Source organism: Ambystoma mexicanum, chromosome 1q, assembly GCF_040938575.1.
Source record: "Ambystoma mexicanum isolate Mex_15411 chromosome 1q, UKY_AmexF1_1, whole genome shotgun sequence".
NCBI lineage: Eukaryota > Metazoa > Chordata > Amphibia > Caudata > Ambystomatidae > Ambystoma > Ambystoma mexicanum.
In genome coordinates, this window is record NC_090922.1 from 590962023 (window position 1) to 590989201 (window position 27179).

General features: G+C 48.3%; 1 protein-coding gene across 4 annotated transcripts in view; it reads left to right on the top strand.

Annotated features, from left to right (window-relative positions):
* The window catches only part of RABGAP1L (RAB GTPase activating protein 1 like), a 3056406-nt gene that overhangs the window by 2843298 nt on the left and 185929 nt on the right, over positions 1-27179 (top strand). Inside the window, exon 1 of one of the 4 annotated variants that reach the window (XM_069641105.1) lies at positions 16459-17785. The exons of the other annotated variants lie outside the window; for them this stretch is intronic. Coding sequence (XP_069497206.1) covers positions 17675-17785 — 111 coding nt within the window. The 5' untranslated portion in view covers positions 16459-17674. Of the gene's footprint in view, positions 1-16458; positions 17786-27179 lie in introns of those variants that run through there. 4 annotated transcript variants of the gene reach the window in all.

Genomic DNA, 27179 nt, shown 5'->3' on the forward strand with positions numbered 1-27179 from the left:
AGAAAAAGGGATTCACCCAAATTCCTCGAGCAGAACACAGTACCTTATTCAAAGGAGACGCTGGTGCCACGGCAGTTGTTCCTGGTAGTTTCCTGCAAACCCTCGGTTCCTGGTGCTTCGATCCAAAGGAGGACGTCTGGAGGGGTCTGCACCACACAGGGCTGAAGCCGGCAGCAGCGACGGTGAATAAAAGGTGCACTCCTTAAAAACAGGAGAGGCTCTTCAGATGGCTATCCGGACCACTACAGCAGTGTGCAGCGATTTCGACCACAAAGAGGATCCTCTGGCAGTAGAAGATGAGCTTGTTATTCCCACCAAGCTCAAGGGAAGAAGACTCAGGACTGGATCTTCTCTGGTCGTCGAAGGGTAGATAGCTCAGGACTGCAGCAGGGCTTCACCGGGACGGGATAGTTGCAGCAGTCGACTTCTTCTCCGCTTCTCTTCGGTTCCTTGTAGTTCCAGTGGCGACTCTGTCTTCTAGAACAAGAGACCTGCCTTTTATGCAAAAATCCCCCATTCACACAGCCTGGCTGTCAATCACGCAGCAGGGGGTTGTCCGGCCCAGACAACCACCTCAGCCAATCATGGCAAAGTGCGACTTGGGTTTCCTAGGATACCCTGTGCAGGGGGTGGCTACACCCCTCCCTCACATTCAGCCCACCTAGACACCCAGGCGCCTAGAGGAGGGCACAAAAACAGATGAAATACACATGGCAAAACACAGGTAAGAGTGGAAAGAAAGGGGTACACTCTTACCAAGTGGAAAAATTAACTCCAGAGATCCAGCAAAGCTGCTGGGGGACTCACCAGGTAAGGGAAATTAGCCATTGAATGAGAATTCTCCCTAACATCATCTTCTCCTTTTTAATTTGGATGTGCGCAGGGCACGGCCTGGGGGCATGCGCTCCCTCTGATTCCGCCCACCAGCGCCACCCCTCAGTCCCCTTTGACGCGTCGACAATATTAACATTGCCTAATGACACCAGTTTTATTAGGGGGGAGGGTGGTGGGACATATGGAAGAAAGGGGACTATGGACTAGGAGTACGTTAGTCACTACAGTTAGTAACTTATAATTACTCCTACGTCCCATCCCCTTTCCTCCATGGGCGATTACAACTGAATGTAGCCAGAGGGTGAAGATTTGCCCCTCCTAAGATAACAAGTTCCTTAAGACTGCCTGACCAAATGCCGCGTCCGACCTGGAGACGGCATCCAAGCAGCAGTGCTTGCAGAAGGCCGAGGGCGTAGCCCATGTAGCCGCTTTGCTGATAACCTGCCACGGCACGTCCCTTTGGAACGCGACAGCCGTGGCTTAGCTCTGATTACATGGGCATGAATGTTCGCTGGAAAAGGTTTGTGCTGCCCCTCATATGCCTCCTTGATGGGCGAAACCATCCACCTAGCTATGGAAGCCTTGGAGGCCTGACAGCCTGGCTTTGACCCACCGAAGGTGACGAAGAGAGCGTCTGATTTGCGGAAGCTTTTGGTCCCGTCGAGGTAGAATTGTAGAGTGCGTCTGACATCTAGATAGTGCAGCACCCTCTAAGCGTCATCCTTGGGGTCCACGAAGAAAGTTGGTAGCACTATCTCCTCATTCAGGTGGAAAGAGGAGACAACCTTAGGTAAGAATGCGGGGTGAGTTCTAAGCGCCACCTTGTCCTTATGAAAAGTAGTATACAGCTCTGAGGCCACCAACGCCTGGATTTCACTGATCCGGCGTGCCACGGTGAGTCCCACCAGGAGGGCCGCTTTAATGGTGACTAGCCTGATGTCCGCAAACGCCATATGTTCAAATGGTTTGTGCGCAAGGGCACCCAAGACCACGTTGAGGTCCCACACAGGGTATGGTTTCTTGATGGGCGGGTAAAGCCTGGTGTCAGTAGTGCATTGCACGCGGTGCAGCCCTCCCTGCCGTGGTCAGGGCCGAGGCAGAGAGAATGGGGGTCGGACGTAGGGAAGAGCCCCTCGCAGACTGGACATTTGCTGACGCCCGCTAACGTTGACATGCGCCGGGGTGGAGCGTGGCGACAGAGGTGCCTGATTAGAGACAAGAAAAAAGAAGACAAAAGTACTCTTCTGGGGAAGAGCACACGAAATTATTATGCCGGAGGCCTAACCGAGGAGCGCTGGTGAAAGCGGTCTGTTCCCATCAATGCGGAAAAGGATACTGAGGAGTGGCACCGATGGGCGGAGTCAAGGGAGCTTATGCTCCCAGGTCCGCGCCCCTGCGCGCATCTATATTTAAAGGGGACAATGATTTTTCTGGTGAAAAAGGTTCCGTCTCCCGTCCCTAGCGAGGAACGCCCCTGCAGTATTGAGGAAAGGGGACGGAACATAGGAGTATGAACTATACTAGGGTGGGGCAATGCTGGGGTGAGCTAGGGTTGGGGATTGCCGCATGTGTGGGCGGTTGGGTTTAGCTTAGGTGGGAAGATTGATTCTAGGGGTAATAGGGAGGTGCTAGGGTGGGTGGATCCTCGCAGCGATGGGGTGAGCTTGGTTGGGTTTTGTGCTGGAGTGTGCAGCGGTATCTGAGGTGGGCTATGGTGGGGGTGTCCTGTGATGAGCTAAGAATGACGGGTTGGAGTGCTGGGTTTAGATAGTGCGGTTTGGAGCCACTGTGTGTGTCCTTTGTGCCCTCGGAGGTGAGGGATGGTGGGCCGATGAGATTGATTACTGGTGTGGTGTTGTGGTGATGAGTTGGCAGGTGAGTTTGGGACAGTGAGTTGCAATTCCTTGTTCTGCAACCCTCTGACCTGCTTTCAGTAGACTTTGGGAATAGTTCACCAATGCAAAATGCCCCATTAAAAGGTAAAGTGTATGCAGCCCAGAAAAGAAAATATTCCCGGGGGCGGCGTGGGCCACACCGACATCCATAGCCACCCTCTGTTTGACACGTGGATTCTTGGACCTTTCCCAGCTCCCAATATCTTCCTAACCAGAAAATGAGAATACTAAGAGGGTGCTCCGCACAAGCCTGAAACAATTGGCACACCCTTAACGCGCCTTCTCTTAAACATATCTAACCCTGTCATGCGCATGGCTTAGATGACCTATCATGCATTTCAGGCAAAACAGTGCTGTGTTCAGTACGACAGAAAGCTTTCGGTCCCCCCTGTGCTTGCTGACAATGCGGTTATCCCCTGTGGGAGAGCGGGCAGCAAGATTCCACAAATGCATCGAGAGCTCTGTCATCTGTTTGCTCAAGTGGAGGAGTCTGCCATTCTACAACTTGGAACTAAATACGCATCTGCAGCGTTGTTCGGAACTTCAGCTGCATGTTTTGAATAAAATATTTTCTTTCAAGCGTAGTAAAGGGAAGTATTTCAGCAGGCTCAATGGCGCTTTCTGATTGTCTGTTGCGTGCTATACCGACATACTGCTGACCAGAAAATCGCAAACCTGTTGGCTAGGAAGACAAAAAAAAAAGTATCCAGTCTTCCAACAGCTTGGAAAAGGGCACATTCCCAACAAAACCAACCGCATGCCATTTAGAGGGTCTTCACTAACTTATTCTACCCATGACTTCTGTTATGTTATGTTACTGTGCATTTGTATAGTGCCTTATATACCATTAGTATGATCTCAATGCGCTGTGGGTGAAACGTTCCTAGGGCCCGCAGTCCAGGTCAGTGGAGACAGTAGGGTAGCATATAGTGCTTGGGTGCACTTGGTATGTGTGCTTCTAGAGTGGTTTGTGCGGGGTTGACTGCATTCTAATGCTAGGTGTGGTGCAGTGGTTGTGGGAGATCAGTGTAATGTGTGCAGCAAGGTGGGTGGACCCTAATTTTGCGTTCTGGTTGCCGTGGGGCCTGTGTACAAGGTTATTTGTGCAGCTAGGCAGTTTTTTTTGTGGGGTATAGCTGCGTTCTAACAGGCTGTTTAGGTGTTCACAGAATAGAGTAGGCATGTGTGCAGCTAGGCTGCAATTGGTCGAGGGGTATAGCTGCAGTTTATTGTTTGTTGGTGCAAAGGGGAGAGTGAGCATATCGGAAGGAATGAGTGTCTGTGATTACCTGTATGAGGCCCGCGTTCCTGGTTACTTCCGGAGCGCGATGAGCAGGCTGTGTCTGTCCTGGTTGTTTTTTGGTAGAGGGTTTCCGAGGAGATACTCTGGTTGGTGCGAGATATCTTGTGTTTGGGGTTGTGGCAAGGTGAATATAAGTCACTTTTGGAGGCTGGGTAAATTCTAGACCCATTCTTCGTAGAAAGAACTTAAAACTAAATCCTCGCATCTATTTTCACACTGGAAGATAGGCAGGTGCTGCAATTATTATTTTTTTTACAGATCTCTCATAGTTCTTCCAATTCAATTTTTTGTAAGGGCCTCCTGTGGAAATCAAACTCGGTGCAAAATTCAGCTACGCTGCCAATATCCACGACTGGTGAAACTGGACCGTGACAGCCAAGCACGCCTCATTTGAGGTCCTAAATGCCTCGACTTGCTCAGCTGAGAGGCAGCCAATGCCCATTACTTAATGAAGCTCAGTGTCCAAGAAAGGAACCTTCTTTGTCAGCACCGTCCCCGTATTCCCAACCACTGAGACACTCAGCTCACCCATGGTCTTGATGAATGATTGCAGCAGATAGTCACATTCTTCTAACTCTAGTCACAGAACTTGAGACCTTTCTCCTCACCTGCTGCAGGAACACGCTACACGTTTTAAAACAGGTACATGAGACTGAGCAACCCATTGGCATACACTTGTCAATTGCCCTAATTAGTTCCCAGCATAATGGAAGCCCAACAGCAGAAAATTGGAAGTGCTTACTGGCTGCAAGCACACGCTGATCATGCGTCAATTGGTCACCATTACTCCCCAATGCTCCAAGCTTATCATCATGTATGTTTTCAAACCCAGTGAAAGCCACCTTACAAAACATAGATCGGAATTAACTACACCAGGGAGTGCTTTAGAAGCTGAAAGGTAAAACAAAATCAAATGGAAGTGGCCCTTCTGCTTCTTTGGGACGTACTGCCACTTTGGGCCTACCTGGTCTTCACAAAGAGAGAAGGGGGCTGGTGAAAAGATGAGCTATGCTCACATATAAAGTTCCTGTCAGGGTTTTCTTCTTTGCAATCATCACTGGACAAGCTCAGAAGCAGTGGGAACAGGCCCCCGTGTATTTTCGTTTTGGGTCGGAGAACACAATATTGGGCTTTTGTTTGGCATCAAAATGCATTCTGGGATTTGTAGTGTTTAGACACATTTGACTTCGATTCCAGATCACATTTATATGCGAAAAAACCTAGGATAAGAAAAGTGGTCTCCTCAGAACATGGCATCTGGTCACTGGATGGAAGGGCAGAAAACATGTTTGGCTTACCACTCATAATCTCATGGCATTCTAGATTTTTTTTTTTTAAATGTAATTCTCAGCCTATACATCCGTAAGTGGGGCAGTTGTGTTCCTTGGTACAACAAGTGTAAAATATGTCTATTTAATTTCAAGCCCTTGAAAATCCATTCTGAGCAAAAGGCATTTTAATGTGGGACTTGCACGTGTTCCTCACACGCCTCTCTCTCTGCGATTAAACTAGCGGTCTGTTACAACCTGATTCCTACGGGGACGCGATATTATTGGAGGGGAGCGATGTCTTATTGGGATTGGAACTTGTGATCTACCTAAATGTTACATAAAGGACTGTACAACATGTTCAGTTGACTTGAGCTGTTTCATCAGTGTATCAAAATGTGCTTTGTTTGGGGATTTCTCCCTCACATGTTTAGAAAAATACTTCACACATAGAAACCTCAGATTCATTTATTTATACAATAAAAAATCGTATTTCATTCGTCGCTGGGAGAGAGGATGTCATACTTAATGCAGAGTTAAGATCTTAAAGAAGCAGAAAGGGGGCAATGAGTTAGTGTCTTAATTCTAATCTACTTTGCTGCCTTCAGTTAGTGGCATTCGTATTTTATATGTATGTATTGTGACAGGGTAGCAGGGTATTGTGGGAGGCCCAAAGAAGCTGATGCAAGGGTGAATTGCAGTAACAGAGAGGGATTTATTTTACAAGAAACAGAAGGTTGGTGTCTTTGTTCAGAAAGCAAAAGGTAAGTCCCCTATAACAGATCCAGATGTGGAAAGCTTCCCTCCTGCTGGTCAGTCCATGTGATAACTCTGTGGTCTTTATCTTTGGGTTGGGGTCTTTGTAGGGGTGGCAAAGTGCCATCTGGTGTGGAGAGAAAAGCCTGTGCTTTTTCGTTTTTTTTAATACTGAAATGGTTTGTGTCATTATAATTCTGAGAGGGAGGTCTAATTGTCAGACCAACCTTTCATAAATGCTGCATCCAAAGTATAGTGCAAACTTTTGCTGTTGCTGAGACAGCTTACATGCACCCTCATCCCCAGTTCTGCAGTGGCACCACCGAGAAGTTTCAAAGGTCCCATCTGCATTACTGACTGCTTTTGGAACACATGCTCTCGACCATCCGACCCCTACCCCAGCCGATTAGTAAGGCCCCACCCACACTCAGGAAAAACAAGAAGAGTATCACTGTGGAGAGACTTATCCCAAACGTACTCCCTACACTCAACACACTCTCTGACAACTTGAATCCAGAGTTTTTGGTCGAAGAATACAACAAAATTATGTCCACCTCGTTGGATCTAATCGCCCCACTCAAACTCAGTCCAAGCAAGCCCAAAATCCATCTGAACAAATGGTACACACCATTCCTTAAAAGTTTAAGACAGCAAAAAAGAAACTGCGAAGCCACTTGGAAAAAACTCCCTACAGCAGCTAATAAACTCAAACTTACTAAACTAGCTGCCCTCTACAAAAAAAGAAATCTACCTTGCTAAACGATCCTCCTTCGACTCCCGTATATCCCAAGCAAAATCAAACATGAAGGAATTATTTTCCATCCTTAAAGAAGTAGAAACCCCTATAGCACCACCAGATAAAAATTGGTGCTCAGAAATCCAAAATGCCCTAGCAAACAAGATTATTACTCTACAAAACAAAATCTCCCGCAAAAAAACTTCCCTGAATGACCCTCTGTTAGGATGTGCAGTGTTTCCAATGTTTACCTGTTAAACCATGAGTGTATAATATTTCCTTCACTATGTCTATTGTCACTTAGATACTATAGAACATAGAACTGCATCTTATGTAGCAGGGTTCCAAGGAGAGCCAGTGAAGAAGCAGGGCCTGAGTGGGAAGATTGTACTCCTCCTGCTGGGGGTCGTCTTATGTCATCAACTTGCAAATAAAAGGTTCTTTACCTTTAAACTACTGGTTATGTGAAAGCCTCCCTTTGTACATAACATTTGGCGACGAGGATTTTGACTGGGACCCGGAGGACGACCCCCAGCGCCTTTTCTACAGATCAAGTGTGCTGGCTGTGGAGCGGAGCCAGCCTGACTTGCCTGAGGGAGGGCCTTTTTCAGTGGATTATTGACGGCCTGACATCCAGTGTGTGGCATCCACCGGAGGGACATTGCTAGCGCCAGAGGAAAACCCCTGGAGGCTCCGTGGTCTGTGGGAGCTGGAATTGGACCCCTGCAATTTTGTTGAACTTGTGGAGACCGGGCTGGCAAAGACACGGCTTTGGCACTTTTATAATTGGATTTTGGGTTGTGTGTTTTCCGAGCGGCCCCACACTGAGCAAGGTTGAGAAAGGAGTCGCCGCCGATGACCCTGGTGAGGCGCTCCAGGGTGAGTACATAACCAAGCAGCTATCTTTTAATTAGTGTCACCTACCTGTGTGGGTGGGAGCTCTATTGGTTAAACCAGAATTGCAAGCTTGTTATTCTATTCTGCAACTTTGAGACATGGCAAATGTGCCTGCTCCTGTGTTTTTTCTGGCAGTGCCAGGTGAACCCAGGGTTAGATGGGAAGACTGGAAGGAAGGATTCAGCAAATATTCCTTAGCAGTGTTTGGTGCCAACTACTCCAATGAGCGCAAGGAGGCATTGCTATTTCACTGTTTGGGAACTGCAGGCCAAGAGGTCTTAAAGAGATTGCCGGAGCCTTCTGACATTTTGGATGCTGGTCCATATGAAAGGACATTAGCCAAACTGGACAGGCATTTTAGAGTGGAGGAGAACATTATATTGGAAAGATATAAATTTGCCACGAGAGAGCAGAAGAATGGGGAAAGTATCGAGGATTTTGTCACGGCTTTAAGGGGTTTAGCAGTGAAATGCAAATTCACTCACTGTCAGGATGAGCACTTGAGAGACCAGCTAATGATTAAATGTTCCAATGACAGTATTAGGAAAGAACTATGGAAAGAGAGGAACCCCACTTTGGATCGAGCAATTGAGATAGCGAAAATGGTGGAACACACAGATAAGTGCATTGAAGTTCTTCAATCGGATACTGTGAACAATGGTAAACCCAAGTTGGATGAGAGTCAGGGTTCAGTGCTGAAGGTGTCAAAGGTTGTTCAGAGGCAGAGTACGTGGAATCCAAGACGCGCCTCGCAGAATGCTAAAAGGAGCGAAGAGAACAGACCGGCAACTGGCAGAGGATGGCGTCAATGGGTTCCTGCAAAAGATAGCAGAGGGATTCCCAAAGACATGAATTCTTTCAAGATGGTTAGGGATTCAGGACAATCCAGAGGTTTTCCGGGGAGAAGATGCTTTAGATGTGGAAGCTTGTCGCATATAGCCTCGGATAAGGATTGCTTTGCTATTCATATCATATGCAATGAGTGTGGTGTGAGAGGGCACATTGCCCGATGTTGTAGAAATTTTAATGCTGGGTCAAATCAAGTGCATGAAATAAGTGCAAGTTATGAAGATGAGTCATATTGTGAGGATGGCAGAGAAGTGGTATCTACAGTGAATGCTGTCAATGGCAGAGTGAAAATGCAGAAACCTTATGCTGAGGTTGTAATTCGAGGTGTACCCGTACGCATGCTAATGGATAGTGGTGCTGACTACACCTTGATAAGTGTGGAAGTGTGGAGGAACAAATTCGATAGTTGTACTCTGTGGGAAAATACTGTTAAAGCAAATGCTTATGGAGATGTTCCCATAGATATTATAGGTTGCTTTGATGCTGAATTACAGTTTAAGGACAGGAAGGCCAAAGGTTGTGTGTATGTTACCAACAGAGGGGGTGAATTGTTGTCATGGAGTGATCAAGCTGAATTGAAGATAAGGCTTGAGGCAAGTCATCCCGAGCAGGTAATGTCTGTTGCGGGAGGAGAGCCCACAGAGATACAAACCACGTTATCTGGGAAATTGGGGTGTCTTAAGGGCTTTGTACATGTAATTCGCCTAAAGAAAGGAGCTGTCCCTAAGATTGCAAAACTGCGAACTATTCCTCTTGCTCTTAGAGCAGATGTAGAGGAAGAACTCAAGAGAATGGAAAGAGATGGTGTCATTGAAAAGATAGAAGCATCTGAATGGGTCAGTCCTATAGTTGTAGTCAGAAAAGGCAATGGGTCTTTGAGGCTCTGTATAGATCTTAGACATCTAAACAGCATGGTTGTGGCAGACAGGTTTCCTCTTCCCCGAATAGATGATTTGATGGTGGGAGTAGCTGGGTCAAAAGTGTTCTCCATACTAGATCTTAAATCGGCCTACCATCAGGTTGAATTGCACCCTAATTCCAGGGATCTCACCGCCTTCATCACCCCGATTGGATTGTTCAGGTGTGTTCGCATGCCATTTGGTTTGGTCTCAGCCGCAAGTGTGTTTCAGAGTATTATGCATAAATTACTTGGGGGTGAAAAAGGGGTGATGTCTTATCAGGATGATGTTCTTGTATGTGGGAGCGATGAGAAGCAGCATGATGTTCGTTTGAAAAGAGTTTTGGATATTTTGAAGGAGGCAGGCCTCACCGTTGCCTTGGAAAAATGTACTTTTAAAGCCAACAAAGTGGTGTACCTGGGTCATGAGATCACTGGGGAAGGGGTTAGACCCAAGGAGGAGGCTATTGAGGCCATAAAAAGAATGGAGGAGCCTAAGTCTAAAGGGGACATACTATCATTTTTGGGACTGGTGGAGTTTTACGGCAAATTTGTCAAGGGGTTAGCAGAAATGTCGAGGAATATGAGATTTCTCACTCGCAAGGGAGTCGTTTTTAAATGGTGTGACCGGTGCAAGAAAGAATTTTTGATGATAAAAGAGGCTATTGTCAATGCTCCCATTTTGAAAATATTTGAGGAAAGTAAACCCACATTGCTTTTTGTTGATGCCAGTGATTATGGTGTTGGGGCTGTTCTGATGCAGGAGGATCAGACAGGTTTACAGACTGTGGCTTTTGCGTCCAGGTCTTTGAAGGGCCCAGAATCTAGATATTCAGTTATTGAGAAGGAGGCTCTAGCATGTGTTTGGGGTGTCGAGAAATTTAAAAGATTCTTGTGGGGGAGGAGTTTCACCATTTGCACTGACCATAAACCCTTGGTTGGAATTTTTACGAAAGGTGGTTTGGAGGGAGTGTCAAGACGCATTATGAAATGGGTCACGGCATTGCAAGGGTTACAGTATACCATGCTCCACGTAAAGGGGGAGGTTAATGTGGTTGCAGACGCCTTGTCTAGATCTGTCCAGAGGGAAATTTCTGACGATAGTGACTTTACAAGTTCAGAGGAGAGTGCAGAAATATTCCAGGTGCATGAAACATTAAAGAAAAGTGAGTGGGATGTGTCTTGCACGGAGGATGTTGTATATCAAGGAGTACTTACTCTGGTTGCAGAAGGTAAAATTAAGAGCCACAGGGGCGAGATGAATGATTTTGCCAAAGTGAGGGAGGAACTATGGATTCAGGATGGTTATTTATACAAGGGTCACCAGATGGTTGTGCCAGTCGGTATGAGGAAGTCTGTCTTGGAGTTGGCCCATGTTGGGCATTTAGGTCTGGCCAGGACGAAGGGACTTGTGAGGTCTGAATTTTGGTGGCCTGGTATCGACAAGGACATAGAGGAACAAGTCAAAGACTGTGTGGAATGTATTGAGGGAAACAAAGGCTTGAAAGTGCAAAAAGTTCCCATGGTAGTGAGGGAGTCCCCGCGTGTCCCTTGGGACGAAATTGCGTTGGATCTCCTCGGTCCATTTAATATTGGTGGTGGCAGAGATAGCTACCTATTAGTAGTCATGGATTTATTATCAAAATGGCCGGAGGTATGTGTACTCAAGGACATATCCAGTAGTAGTATAATCAGATTTTTGGAACAACTGTTTTGGAGAGAAGGGTTTCCAAGAAAGTGTTTGTCTGACAATGGGACCCAACTTGTTTCCAGAGAGTTTAAAGAATTCTTAGAGAATCATGGGATTGAGCAGGTGAATACTTCTTTATATCATCCCCAGAGTAATGGGTGTGTGGAACGATTTAATAGGACTCTGATGGAGGCTATTAGGATAGCGGTGGCTACTGGAGGAGATTGGGTGAGAACAGTGATGGAACGCACGTTCCAGTATAGGCTAACTACCCATAGTGTCACAGGCGTGAGTCCATTTGAGATCTTGAGAGGAAGAAAACCAAATACTCATTTATGTCCAGGTTGGATGGGCAAATCAAAAATGGTGGATGTGGATCTAGAGAGTGTAAAAAGGAGAATTTTTGAGGCTGGAGTTAGATCCAAGGAGAGGTATGATCAGAAGAATTGTTGTAGGGAACTCAAGGTCAAAGAGGGTGATTGGATTAAAGTCAAGCTCCCCACCAAAGTTCGTAAAGGAGCCTCGTTGTTTTCTGAACCCAAGCAAGTTGTGAAAGACTTGGGTTCGTCAGTGTTGGTCAAAGGAGGAGCTATTTGGAATAAGGAAAGGGTGGCTTTTCCATTTCAATGTTAATTTGTCTTCAGTTAGTTGGAGACAGGGACTTTCTTGTGACTCTACCTAATCAACCACTAGATGTCATATATCTATGCTCTTGATTTGTGCCAGGACTTGCAGCGCATCCAATGTTTTACCTGTTAAACCGAGAGTGTATAATATTTATTTTACAGGTTTCAATTTCAGTTGTTCAATATGTGTTTTACAGGTTTCAATTTTAGTGGGTCCTCACCCACACAGTTACTTGTTATGTTTAAGGAGGAGAGGTGTTAGGATGTGCAGTGTTTCCAATGTTTACCTGTTAAACCATGAGTGTATAATATTTCCTTCACTATGTCTATTGTCACTTAGATACTATAGAACATAGAACTGCATCTTATGTAGCAGGGTTCCAAGGAGAGCCAGTGAAGAAGCAGGGCCTGAGTGGGAAGATTGTACTCCTCCTGCTGGGGGTCGTCTTATGTCATCAACTTGCAAATAAAAGGTTCTTTACCTTTAAACTACTGGTTATGTGAAAGCCTCCCTTTGTACATAACACCCTCTCCCTTCCAAACTGCACGAGAAGCTTACGTTAAGGGAAACCACCCGCTTCAATTTCTCTAAAGTCACCACACTTGAAGTAGAAAAAATTATCTTGTCACTAAAACCTTCAATTGTCAGGGCGACCTGTGCCCTGCACAGCTCATTAAATATGCTGCCCGTGACCTCTCCCCTTTCATCACAAAACTAATTAACGCCTCCTTCTCCACTGGTTCTATCCCTACCAAGTTAAAACAATCCTGAGTACTTCCACTTCTAAAAAAAAACCCCACTCGACCCAGCCATGCCTACAAACTATAGACCCATAACGACCGTACCATTTCTTCTAAAAATATTGGATAAGGTTGCATAAATACAAATACAGAAATATTTGGAAGAATACCACCTACTATGAGCTAGACAATCAGGCTTCCGTCCGCCACATGGGACTGAGACTGCTCTCATTGACCTTAAAGCACAGATCGACAAGCTCAGAGACAACGGCCAAGCCGCCTTACTCCTCCTCCTAGACCTCTCTGCAGCATTCGACCTGGTCGATCACTCTGTCCTATGCACGCACCTACACACATCAGCTCATTTTTCTGTTGAGGCCATCACATGGATTAGATCATTCCTCAACGGCAGAACCATGGGGGTCTTTTCACACACAGCTGCAGCAGACCCCATACCTATCACCTGTGGTGTGCCACAGGGCTCTTGTGTCTCCCCCACACTATATAATATATTTACCAAGCCCCTTTTCAATGATTTGGATCATCTTTGTATCACCTACACGAACTATGCAGATGATACCCAGATCCTCCTTCCGCTTTCTGGAGATTATGGGAAGGATTTGGCCTTGGTGAATAGAGTGTACATCATCATCCAGGCATGGATGGCCACACATGGACTATGCCTGAATGATGATAAAACTGAACTCATTATCCTAGGTACTACCACCAGCTTAAAGAAATTAGGCCCTGCCTATTGTTCTTTCATGATTGATGGCAACAGCATCAAAGTAGGATAAGAGGTTAAAACACTAGGCTTTTACTTGGACTCTATCTTCTCCCTCAACAGACAGGTGAACTCCTTAGCCTCTTCCACGGCTTACATGTGTAAACTGATCCGTGCAGCTAAACTCTTTCTGTCCGACACCAGCTGCTTGACCCTCGCTAGAGCCCTCATACTGTCCCGCCTGGACTACTGTAACGCTCTCTATCTTGGGTCCTCTAAAGCCACCACCAACAAAATTCAAACTCTCCAGAATAACGCTCTTAGAGCGGCACTGGACATCTCTAGAAGAGAGCACATTTCAGTATACTGCCAACAGAATAACTGGCTCTCTATCAAAGACAAAATTCTCCTAAAAACTGCCTCACTCACTCACAAATCCCTCAATAACGCAGCCCCTATCTATTTGATCGACAGATTTCATAGACACACCTCACTGAGACCCACAAGAACAGCCTATAAAGAGTGCCTCTCTGTCTCCAACTTCAAACGCTCCACTATAGAGGGTAACAGTTTCCCAGTGAAAGCAGCTAAACTGTGGAACTCTCTACCTCCAACTCTCAGAATGGACTTGCCCTATCAGAACTTCCGATCTAAGGTCGTTTTATGGTTGAAAACGTAGGCCTCTTAACACATCCAGACGCATAGTCCTCTTACTCCTGCCATCTGTACATACTGTTTTGCCTGTACTTACTGCTGCCTATCTGTATATATGTATATAATCCTGATATTACTTTTACTGTGTGTATCTATATATTTTTGTTGTTGTAACTAAGCTTCGCAATTTCATTTAAATGAAGGGTATGCTTGCGCATTACAAATAATAACACAAACAAAGGTCCAAGGCAGAGGTAGCTTTATAATCTTCTGGACCTTTGATCTCAATTATAATAATTGTATGCATTAGTCATTCTGCTGGCATGTAAATCTTTAAATATGACATGGTGACTGCTCAGAGGAAATGTTTATACAACCACAGCAATTTGATATCACACCAGTGCCAGCTCTGCGAGCTGGTCCCAGCTATGACAGGACAAATGTATATTTGGTGTCTGGCCTCACTGTCCCCACAGCTGCTATGTGGAACAATGGGCAGGATGCTGCCTCTTTGATAATCCTGTAGGAAGGGTAACACCACCCATGGCATAGGAACTTCGCCCAAGGAGATCTACTGGGAACCAGTGCCTGAAAGGCTGCACTGACCTAGCAAAGCCACTCTCACACTCAGCTACTGACCACTGAAGCCCCTTTGAAGTTAGCAGGCACAGGAACGGGGTACAGTTAGAGTAGACAAAGAGGGAAGGTGGGTTGAGAGAAGATCCCCCCCAACCATTTTGGTTTTTGTAGAGCTCTCTTCCTTTTCCTGTCCGCTCCATTTCCTGCAGGCAAGGTACTTTGGGAGAGAGGTCATAAAGCAAAGGACACTTGTTAAAACAACCTGAATGTTAGCTCTTACAGCAGGCTTGCTTTCTCCCAAATCCCTATGACTTTATAAATTTGAAGGGCACCTCCTCATTGTTTGATTCATACTTGGACTCTTAAAAGGACAAGGATTTGCTGGACCTCTTTTGGAACTACTGGCTACTTCAAAGTCCTCTGCCATAGAGGAGAAAACAGCAGGCACCCAAGGCATGTGTGAGCTCTCTCCCCTAACCATGCCCACTGAACATTGGACTGCTGCTGGACCAAGGCCTCTCTGGTGGCTGTGCTGGAACCAAGCGCCTTTTTTCTGGCAGTGAAGTTGCCATCCAAAATTCCTGGAGTAGGAGTGCAGAACAAAAGGGCTAACCTTGTCCTGGAGTCCCTGAATCTGGACGTCCAGCAACCACAGAACCAAGGAAGTGACCCCTGACTCTCCTTGCATCTCCGTGCCACCTCAACGCCAGTTTGGGCACCTTCAGTGCAATCCAAGCTACTGCAAGGGAATTACCGGAGTTATCCCTTATCTTGACACTCAGCTGCCTCTGCATCTCAGAGTTAATTCGACACTGAAGCTCCGCCGTATCGGCATCTCAGACCTGTGGTGTTTTCTGGCATCGCCAACTCAGCACTGCCGCCTAGTCCCACGATTCTTCGAGCTTTCAGACGATGACGCTGCAATAGCCCAATGTCGTGTCAAGGTAGCTGCCACTGCTTACCACAGAAGGAAAATCTCAGCTCATCTGTCCCTAAGGGTGCCACGTCTTCCAGCATCTCCAGCCTGACAGCACGCTTTCCCCAGTGTCTATGTCCCACAAGCTAACGCTGAAACAGCACTGCATCCTTCTACCCAAAGCCACCACTCCCGTGCTTGACACCAGCCCAGCGCCTAAAAAGCACCCAGACTCCTGATGGTTAGCAATAGAAAACCCCTCATAACAGAACTATCACAGCCAAAACGAATGCATACTTGCACCGCGGCTACACAAGTTTCCACTTTGGACACAAATACCTCGACACACAGCTCGGGTAGCTCCCTCAACGAACACACAGCATGGAAATCGATGGAACTAATGGCTTTAATTGGGCTCTATCCCAGCACAGCATTGCCTTCAAGCAGGGCTTTTTTGGGGCTCGCTGATCTGATTTCCCCCTCTAACTTCCATTGAAAAGATGAGTGATAATACTGCTCTCATCCAGTAGATGTCACTATCACCGATGTTTGCAATCATCAGTTTCAGAAGTTTGGTGTTAGACTTTGTTTTGTATGAAAAAATATAATATGGAAAATACATTGTTGGATTTTTGCAACGTCTTAGATTTAAGTATCCTCATTCGAATGATTTAATACTTAAACACCATGCAATAACTTGATTCGGTTATTGGAAAGTGCGATTTTTTTATGGCAGATTAATTATATTTAAAGTAGATTATTCGCCCCTCTGTGTCAGATATTTATATTCTATTGCGCCTGTGAGGCCACACCAAGTTTGCGGACTAGCGATTCTTAGACCTCGCCACAATTCTAGGGCGCCGTCCTCAAATGTTATTCTTCAGTAGTTGATCGCCCACCACACCCCTCACCCTCCTAGTGCCACTTAAACACACGGATACAACTGCTGAGGCGGTCCCTGGTGACTGTGTCTGCAGCCTGCCCCCGCCCACCGGCCGGGCGCTGCTCTTGAGAGTGTGAACGCTCCGCCCCTTTTACAGGTGCGCGATCGTGGGCACTCCCAGTCTTCCTGGCAGCGGAACGCCCCATACAGTCTGACGAGGGGCATCTCTGCCACCAGTGCCCGTCTGCCAAGAATCCCACAATCTGAGCAGAACGCAAGCCATGCAATCGAGGGAATGGGGTCTCGCCGCCCATTCTGGCTAATATCCAGCTGGCAGGGCAGCGGCGCTTGCTTGCGGACATTTTAGGTTCACCCAGGAGCGACTACAACCCTCGGGCAGAGCGCGGACTAGCGGCTGCCAGCTGCTGCTACTTTATCGACTTGTGCGGAACTCAAGGCAGGGTACCTAAAATGATGATCCGACCTCGCTTGAATGTGGGCTGCCGCAGCAGACCTCTGTAGCAGTAGGTGCATTAACCCCGTGTATACATTTGAGCAGGTGCTACTCGGCTAAGATTCCCCGGCGCTGAGCGGGAACCTGCCAGCTGGATGAGCCTGTGAGCGGCACGGTCTGGGGCAGACAGGTGTGCGCTGGTATTGTAAGGCAGCTCCCTCCCGCACAGGAGCTGCCCACGACTCTGCCAGTGGGAAGCAGGCGGTCTACCCAGGAGGGAACACCCCGTGTTATTCAGGTGTGGCCGGACCCAGGGCCCTCAGGGCGGTTTGGGTGGAAATCCCCGATGCCGCCCTGCATAGCTGGCATTCGGCGCATGCGAGGGTGAGCGAAAGCCGCTTCCAGGGACAGGTTTTTCTGGATCGGCTGCGAGTCTTTGCTGATCGCTTTATTCTCTTACGCCTCTCCACTGAGCAGCCTCCGCGGACCCGCTGCTCCTAACGCCATCCTTGCAGCGGCTCTCGCCCCCACACTCAAGAAGTTTCTCATCCACGCAACAAATGGGACGCTTAGCTTGGCAGGAGAAAAGGAAGCGCATACGCGAGTCTGTGCTTGGACCCCTTGACTTTTCTCTGCGACCTTGAGCAGCAGCCTGACCGAAAAAAGCCACCCCTCCACCCCACACAATATTAAAGACTCCACCACATCACATGCTGGTCGGGTCATTAGGAAAAGCGTCACCGTCTGAGCTCTTAACAGAACAGTGTGGGAAGCGGATCTCTTGATGGCCTCGGCGCCACTCCTTCTCTGTGCCGTCTGAGGCCGCACCTGCTGCTACACAGGCTACCAGGGTCCGAATGAACGAGCCATCGACCTGCAAATACCACCGTGTATTCTTGACAGGCTCTGAGAGGCGTAAACCTCCCGAGCCACTGCGTGATCTTTGACGTGCCCCTGCTTCCCCTTTCAAGATGATGCAGGAAATCTCCATCACGGTGGCCTACGATGCTCACGTCTTCAGCCAGATGTACGAGGAGGACTTCCTGTCCCGGCTGGTGGCCTTGAGCAAACCCAGGGCCGTGGTAGGTGGCTATCTCGTGTGTTTCACAGCTGTGTACGTGATGGGCACTGCCATATGATGCCCAGCTAAGCCTCCCTATACCCAACAGTTTGGAAAATCCTTGTCCTGTTCACAGATGTATGTACAGTTCTTGACACCGAGAAGTAACACATTGCTAGTTGAATATACTTTAAGAAATTACATAATTTGTGACACTGGTGTATGCCATAAATTGTAATGGTCAAGACCAAGTGGTATAGTTGCATGCGACGGTCTGATCTTCGCTTGGGTTTTCTTCCAGCACCTCAGTCATGCATGTCCGTAGCCATAGGCGGCACTGGTAGGGATGGGCAGTTGCTCTCTAATTGGTGCTCAACGGACACGTTTTCCCCGTCTTAATGATGTACTCACATGTTTACAGTCTCTTTGTTCAGCATGTCTTTCCTCTGGCTTGAAGCAGACTCCACTGCATAGATGGACCATGAATATCATTGGGGTGGACCCATTTCTGTCCGTTAAAAGTAGGTTTCCCACATGCCGGGTACACTGTTGTTTACTAAGTGCCAGAATGCAATGTGATGATAAGAACTGGTTTAGTATTCCACACCTGACATGGCTAATTTGAGATATTTTCCCACTGGGTTACGCATACTTGATTGTCACCTGCTCTTAGTCGTTGGATGCAGGCAGAAAGCATGTTATGCATGAGGGGCACACTAGCAAGAGACTGTAAACCTTAAAAGAAAAGATATCACTTACAGTTGCACCACCTTGTGTGTACTCAGGAGAGAGCATTCATTTAACTACAATAGACATCACTCCCAGCTCAGCTTCAAATAATATGTAGCAAAAGGCAGTATGTTTAACAGAAGAGTTATCTGGCATTGATGCAGCAGAATGCAGGGGGACAACTTTTGCAATGGGGTATGGAACCTCACTTTGACCTCGTAGAACTACTTAGTTTTCAAGTGCTGACTGTGCAACCTGATTGAAACTGTGTGCTGGGTCATTGTGGCTAGAGATCGCACACTATTGGCTTCGACGTCATGAACTGCACTGTTGGAGGTATTATGCTGTATATCCCATGGCCCTTTGCACTTCTTTCTAAAAAGACATGTGCTATAAAATGCACTGTTCGACTAGAGGACAGGGTCAGGTCCTCTCTGGTAGAACAGTGCATTTTACAGCGCATATTCAGGGCAAGGGCGTGGGAATTACTGACCGGTGGTGAAAATCAGAAGTTGACACCCATGAACACAATGCTCAGTTTCCTAATAACAGCACACTATAAAAATGTTATTTCGACTGAGCATTTTGACAAGCCATTAACACCTTAAAAAGTATACCCGGCAGGAAAATACTCAAAGGAAGGGGTACATAAAACGGCAGGGTTCCTTTGGGGGCATGCCACAAAAAACGAAACAAAGCTTAAAGAAAAACTGGTGGCTTTAAGTTGAAGAACGGGCGTCAGTGTAGAAATGTCTTTTATCATCCCATTGCATTCGGGTACTTAAAACCTGGCTTCATGGTATCAATCTAAAACGACCATTGCTGTTCAAGAATTCCAAAGGAAATGTGTTGAAAGCAAGGGCTTGAACATCTCAGCCCTTACAGGCCGCAACTCAAAAGCTTTGTTTCTTTATATTATTAAATCACAGTGTAAATAAGCATCAGTGGGCTTGCCGTTTCCCCCACGGCCATATCCCCCAGACTGTTGGGATATATCCAGGACTAAAAATGGTCTCGAAAAAAGATGTTTTCATTGCAGATAGTTATCTGGTCCCGCTAGTCAACCTATTCCCCCGCTACGCTGCTAATATGATATGGCATTTATAACGTGCCTATACACAAGTGTTTCAAAGCACGACGAGGCAAGGGAACGGGAACAGGGGGAAGACAGAGACAACGATCTTACTAGGCCAGGTGCATTGACATCGCGCAAGTGCAGGAGAGCGTGGAAAGGGAAAGTGGCGGTAGGGGGAAGGTGCAGTGGAGTACACAGGATCAACAATAAAAAATACATAGAATAAAAACAGTAGGTAAAAGTGCTGCCAGCTAGTGGCAAGTGCAGGCATCAAGTGTCAAGAGCTGGTGGGGACTGTAGGGATACAGAAACAGCCCCCAAGTGCAAGGGTTGCCCGGGAGGGAATGCAGGTGTGCAGCTGGTGGGGGAGTGGACCTGGGCCAGAGTTCAGAGTGTAGCCAGGTGACCAGTGCAGTTTCAGTCAGCAGTTCAGCAGGGGAGAGGAGGAGAGAAAGCAGGAGCAAAGAGGAACGTCTGGAGGTGCTCCCAGAACCGGAGATGGTTCTCCTCAAGTTTCAGGGAGGGTGTTCCAGAGCGAGGCCAAAAGAAAAGATATCTACCACCAACTCGTTGCTTGGTGAAACGACTGACCCTCAGGGCGTTGGAGGAGGATGAGCGAAAAGCTTGAGATGGAAGATATTTAGGAAGAGAGAGTTGGAGGTATTGAGGCCCCAGAAGGCTTTGTGGACAATGCAGAGGGTTTAAAACTTAATCCTCCCAGCAACTGGGAGCCAGTGCAGAGATTTCAGTTCTGGAGAGATATGATCCCTGGACTTGAGGCCAAGGACAAGTCTTGCAGTCCTGTTCTGGATGAGTTGTAGATGGTGGAGAGTAGAAGCAGGTAGATTTAGAAAGCGGCTGTTGCAGTAGTCCAGCCTAGAGAGAACCATAGCTCTGGATACAGTGAGCTTCTGGGGAAATGAGAGGAAGGGAAGAATACCTCTGAGAGAGGTGCAGCTGGTAGTGTGACTTCTTATAGAGATGTCAGAGATGTGAGGAGAGAAGGAGAGAGTGGAGTCGAAAATGACCCCAAGGTTTTTAGCCTCACAGGTTAAAGGAAGAGGCCCAACAGAGGCTGGCCATAGAGCCACAGGAAAAGAGGGAGCAGGTGTGCCGATGAGGAGAATCTCAGTCTTACTGGCATTAAGGCAGAGATCATTGGCGGCACACCACTCCTGGATAGCGGACAGTTGGAGATGAGAGAAGGAGAAGAGGTGGCGGAAGGGAGCCTGAAAATGAGCTGAGTGTCATCAGCATAGCACTGAAAGTTGGGGCAGAGAGCGGCAATGCGGTGGGCAAGAATTGCCAGGTATTGGTTGTACAGCCAGGGAGAGAGGTTAGATCAATGGGGAACACCACAAGTAGAGATAGAGGAGAGGAAGGACCGAATTTGGACCTGGGAGGGTCGATCAGAGTGGAAAGAGGTGAGCCCAGCCAGGGCCAGGTTATCACAGAGACCGCTGAGCAGGATGGCATGGTTTACCGTGTCAAAGGCAGACGAGAGATCAAATAAGATGAGGACACGGGTATCAATTTGCACATAAAAAGTGAGGTAAAAACTCAGAGGTGGGAGGACCCGGTACCCAAAGATAATGTCGATTGTTGCATAGGCTGGATTATTCCAATTACTCCCTCCATCCAGACATGCAAAAATGAGGTTTATTGCACTACAGGCAGCATGGGTTCATGTGCAGCAGAACTGAACTTTTTCACACATAGAATATGCACAGAAATAGCACATAAAACCTACACCTTCCACCACCTCCCCCCTCCACTGACTCCCTGACTTCATTCACCTCACCCTCCTCTGTTTGCCACAATTATGTTTTCCACGCACCTACACACAAGACCTCCTAAACGTTTGTGATTGAAAGATGCATGTTTTGAGGCAGGTGCTACTTTCCATGGGTATGTGTGCCCACACAAGACCTCCTAAACGTTTGTGATTGAAAGATGCATGTTTTGAGGCAGGTGCTACTTTCCATGGGTATGTGTGCCCCTGGCCCAGTGTTCCCTGTGAGCTAATGAAGCCCACCATTTGAAAAGTGACTCTTTGCTCAATCACAGGAGTCTGCAACCTGCAGCTCTCCAGATGATGGACTATGACTATTCTGTATAGGACCGATGAAAGTTGTAGTCGAAAACCTCCGGAGAGGCAAACATTGCAGAGTGCTGCTCTATCAGGAGCATAGGGATTGCAGTGGAGGGTAGAGTGGGCAGATTTTTTCAAACCACGGATAATTCAAACTGCACGATTTCTTACTAATTAAGCACTTCACTTTCTGACATTTGAATTCTGGCATGGTTGATGTGGACCTTCATCCTTCAGAAGTTGATGAATTGAGTACCTTTCAGATCCTCATTCTCTTTCCTATCAACCATGCTCTGGAACTTAATTCCCAGGCGACTCGTCACAGAGGAGGATCAATTAGTTGGAACATAGCTCAAAATCTCACTGTTTACCAGCCCGCAATAGACAATCTAACATAACACCTACTGAAGAAGACCAAGCAGAATCTTTGCCTTCTTGCCACCGAATGCTGGGACTCTGAGGCCCACTAGAACCACTCACACTAGCACGGTCCTGCAACTCCTGAGGGATAACCCACCAAATCTTAACCTATCAATCACAAAACTAGGCACAGAGACTGATCATAGCACCAACCTTGCAATCAAGGGTGAAATTGGGACTTACGCATTTGAGTCTGCTACAATGACACTTGCAATATGCCTTTGCACAACACTTAAATCAAGAACACTGTGGAGGTCGGAAACCAGCAAGGTCACCCTCCCCAACATTTTCTCTCCATCAGACATAAGGCCTCCACCCCACAATCATCCTAAAATGGAACCCAGAACAGTAAAACCATCTAATATTGATGAATAACTGCACAGCTGGAACACTGTCATTTGAGTCCTGCCCTGTCATAGGAATCATCAGGATCCACAAACTCCTCCCTCTTCCCCAACTAATTGACTCACCTTTCACTCTACTAACCACCTTAAACTATACACAGAGCAGATGTGTGCTTGCAAGAACCACCCCAACCACAGCAACCTTGGGGGAGCAGCTTTGAGCCCATTGCACAGCCTATGACACCTTTACCTCTATCGCATACTGTGCCCGTTGAAGGGCTCTCCAGTGTCTCACCACGAACATCTAATAGATCTTTAGTTTCTCCATCTGGATGGAACACATACTAAGATATCCAGTTGTCAATAACACAAACCACATAGTACCTTGCACGCCTTCAGCTTCACTTCCCTTCCCTTTTACTCATTCTTATGGGGAAACTGATCAGCCCTTCAGACTATCATTACTAGGAAACATAGTTTCCCTTTTGAATTATTGTGCCTTTTAACATTGCACACCACACCTTGCAGTGCAGTGAGGATACTTTTGTATCACCCCAGCTTTTTACACTTGGGATTTTTAGTTACTTTTATATGTGCCTAAAGACAAGCTGGTGGCAGCAGATATATTTTTACAATGTTTGCTTTCTTTTTAGTGTGTACCGTCGCGTTTACTGCGTATGGCCATTAAATGTGGTTGCTGTGCTAAAATAGCAGTGCCGCAAGATCTTTTCACGTATTATTTGGCCATATTGTTGTTTGGGTCTTCTTCCTGCCTTGACAGGCCAGGAAGTCCCTTACTTGGTCACGCACGTGCCCGGGAAAGCTGCTGCTTTCACAGGCTGTTGATGCCTTTGCGCTTGTGAGGCCCAGGAAGGGGGCGGGACTATCTAGTCCCACTCCACATCTGTGGTGCCAGAGAGTCTAAGTGTGGGACAAATGTGAAACTAGTAGTTGTCTCTGATTGGACAACTACTGGCTGTTTGACTGGTGCAGATCCTTACCATTGGTTTGCTAGGACTTGCTTCCAGCTTGGATTTTGTATAAGAAGACCTCTGCAGCCATTTATTTAGATCATCGATGGAGCGAAGAAGCACAGCCTGCTGAAGATCTGAAGATGACTCCAGGAATGGCCCAGTATCCTATCCTGTGTCTGACCAGGTGAAGCACTGTGTGACTACCTGATCTTCGAAGGCCCAGAGCGGTGCTTCAACCCCTGGACTAGTGGGACTAACTAGCCTCGACACCTTCTCAAGGATCCTGCCCTTCTCAGCCTTCGGAAGTGTTCATGGACAGCCAGTGGACTGACCAACTCTCTCGTGGGCTACATCACCAGAAGCATCGCTGTTCCACGCTCAAGCCTGCAACTTCGGTGGTTTTCAAGTCACTGTCTCCCCGAACTTCAGCATCCCAACATCACAATCCTGTCCTGGAGCAGCTTCTGTGGCTGGAAGGACGCCTGTCGTCGACTGTGTGCAGAAGAGACTGTTGTTGGAACTCACCATTCTCCAACCTGTCAAGTGTCCTGAGGTGGTCTGCATCAGTGTCTCTTGCATTTCTTCATCGCCAGAGGTTGCATCTTGCAGCTGCACCTGACCGGAAGAAACCTCAAACCTGCAACACCTGGGCATCACTCACCAGAAACAACAGTGGTCGAACGACCCCTCCCCGCAGACGAACCCTCAAGACTTCAGGGAAAGTCAGAGTCAGGGGGAAGTGTAAGCAAACCCAGTGTATCTGTCTCCTCCTTACTCTTACGTCATGTGCCCTTTCCTCCATACTGTATGGGCGTCCTTCCTAGGGACGGGAGACGGAACCTTTTTCACCAGAAAAAATCTTCTTCCCTTTTAAATTTAGAGGTACGTGGGGGTGCGGCCCTGGGAGCATGCACTCCCCTGACTCCACCACCGGCGCCACTCCTCAGTCCTCTTTTCCGTGTCGACGGGAACGGACCGCTTTCACCAGAGCTCCTGGGTTTGGCCTCATGCCTAGAAATTCCACACGCTCTCCCCCAGAGAAGTGTTTTTTGTCTTCTCCTTTCTTGTCTTTAATCAGATACCTCTGCCCTCCAGTGCCATTCTCCTCCCTGGCACGTGTCAACGTCAATGGGTTTCAGTAGGTGTCCAGACTGCAGGGGGCTCTTCCCTATGTCTGACCCCCACGCTCTGTACCTCTGCTGCCTTGACCCCGACCACGGCTGGGAAAGACTGCACTGCGTGCAATGCTCTGACATTGCACACTCTGAAGAACAGGCTAGCTTGATGGAGGGAGAACTTCAGAAGGTCGCCTCCAGAGGACTTAAAGGAATTTGTCAAGCACAAGTCCAAGCCCAAGGTAGGGGCACTTTTTTCATCCACACCCTGCAAAGGCGACTGTTTTCCCAGAAAGTGCACGAGCGGGAGGGACCTTTCAGGTTCTTGTACCAGGGCGGGTACCGAGACTGCCACAGCTATGGCCGCTAGACCCTACCAGTGATGTCACTGAGGGACCGCAAGGTTCTATTACCGGGTCTACGCTCTAGTACCGGACAGATGTCTGAAGGTGCGCCTGTACGCAGCACTTCCGGCGATACAGCCGAGCGCAATCAGCCTACTAGGCCCTGTCTTGAGGTGCAGGATAGGCCTCAACCTCCACTGCCAAGAGTCTTGGAAGAGGACAGGCCTAGCGTGGCAAGCACCACAGCACAGGCATGTGGCATGCATGCAGCCCAACAAGATGGCCGCCGGCCCAGATAAAATGGCGACTCGCCCGACACCATCCCCTTTTGGGAACAGGTAGCGGAATGAGTTTCCAGGTGGGACTGGTCTTCACCAAGCACGTGGGCTATGACTCGGAGTGTGCCGGTCCGGTATCAATGGTGCCTGTAGGCTTACCAGGACCATTGTTATCGGACCGGCATGCTCTTAATGAGGCCCACTGTCTTTATCTTTTCCCTCTGGTGTCACACTCCTCCCCGGCGCATGTCAACATCCTTGGGCTTCAGCAGGTGTCCAGCCTGCGAAGGGCTCTTCCCTACGTCCGACCCCCATGCTCTGTGCCTCCGCTGCCCTGGCCCCAACCACGGCTGTGAGGGCTGTACCGCGTGCAACGCGCTCACACCTCGATCTCTGAAGAACAGGTTAGCAAGGTGGAGGGAGCTCTTCGAGAAGTCGCCTCCAGAGGACTTGAAGAACTTCGTCAAGCACCGATCAAGGTCCAAGGCAGGGCCTCTCTTTTCCATCGCACCCTGCAATGGCGATTCCTTCCCTAGGAAACGTCTGAGCGGGAGGGACCGTTCCGGTCCTCACACCAGTGCTGGTAACGAGGATTATCCATCTACTGGCCACCAGGCAGAGGGGTCATTAGATCCTTCCGGAGACAGCGCTGAGGGATCGCAAGGTTCTTTTACCTGTTGTCTACCCGAGGTGCTACGCCCTAGCAATGGACAAATGTCTGACGGGGCACCTATACGCAGCACCACTGGCAATTAAGCCGATGGCTCTGCGTCTGTCAGGTCTGGTCTGAGGTGCACGGTAGGCCTCACACGCCTCTGTCAAGAGTCCAGGAGGAGGCCGGTACCAGCGAGCCAGGTACCACGACACAGGCACGTGGCATGCAGCTCGACAAGATGGCCGCTTGTCAGACACTGACCACTTTTGGGGAGCAGGTAGGAGTCCGAGTACCCAGGCGGGGACTGGTGTCAGGCGGGGACTGGTGTCAACCAGGGACTGATGTCAACCAGCTAAGTGGCCTACAGCTTATCCTTCTTCATCGCAGGGCAGATAACCACATGCAACCGGCTAGGCAGAGTACGCACAAGCCCCAGCTGCCAGCCGCTACTCCGTCAATACCACCTGCCACCCCACCAGCGTGCAAGGACAGGTTTTTTGAGAAGTTCCTTACGCTGATGAGGTCCCCTGAGATGAGCTGCATCCTTCTGTATGTTGTCAGGGGCATGCTACCTCCAGTCCCGCCACCAGCACCCATAGTTATTCATCCTATGGCTCAGGTGCCTCAGGCACCCGCGCAGCCCCAGCTGCCCACGTTGTTTTCTTTGATTCCAGCCTCCCACAGATCAGGCCGTTCCACAACAGCGTCTGTAGCAGCCTCCGGCTCTGGTCCCCACACCTCAGCCTATGACTCCCAGCACTCCTCCACCGGCTCCAGACTTGTCGGACACTCTAGTGGACGATGAGTAAGAGGACCCCGACACACCATCATCTGCCAAGGCTTTGCATGATCGACTTGCAGGTTTGGCAGAATACTTATGGCTTCCACAACCCGAGGTTGAACAACCAGAGGCGGGGGTCCTGGCCAAAGTCCTCACTCTTCGCCCTGCGGCTAGAACGGGGATTCCGATGCAGGAGGACGTTATCACCCTGGCCTAGGAGGGATGGCTGAAACCCCACTCAGCGCCACCCACCAACAGGCGCCTCGACGACAAGTACAGAGAGTTGGAGGGGGATACACTCTTGTTGTCGGCACACCATCTACCACACTCCTCAGTGATTGCAGTGGCTTCCATATACTCGAAGACTCAGACGTCATCGGCCACCTCGTCCTCGGCTCTGCTAGGCAAGGAGGAGAAGATCCTGGAGGCGTATGGGAAGAAGGTCTACTCTAACACCTCTCTGCAACTTCGTCAGTCTCATGCGGATGCCATGCTCGCAGCCGTTAACCAGAGGCTTTGGTGGGAAATAGCCGACTTCCTTCCGGAACGTCCGATGCACAGGCAGGCACCTACGTTTTAAGGCGGGGCTGGCAGAAGTGAAGATGGTGG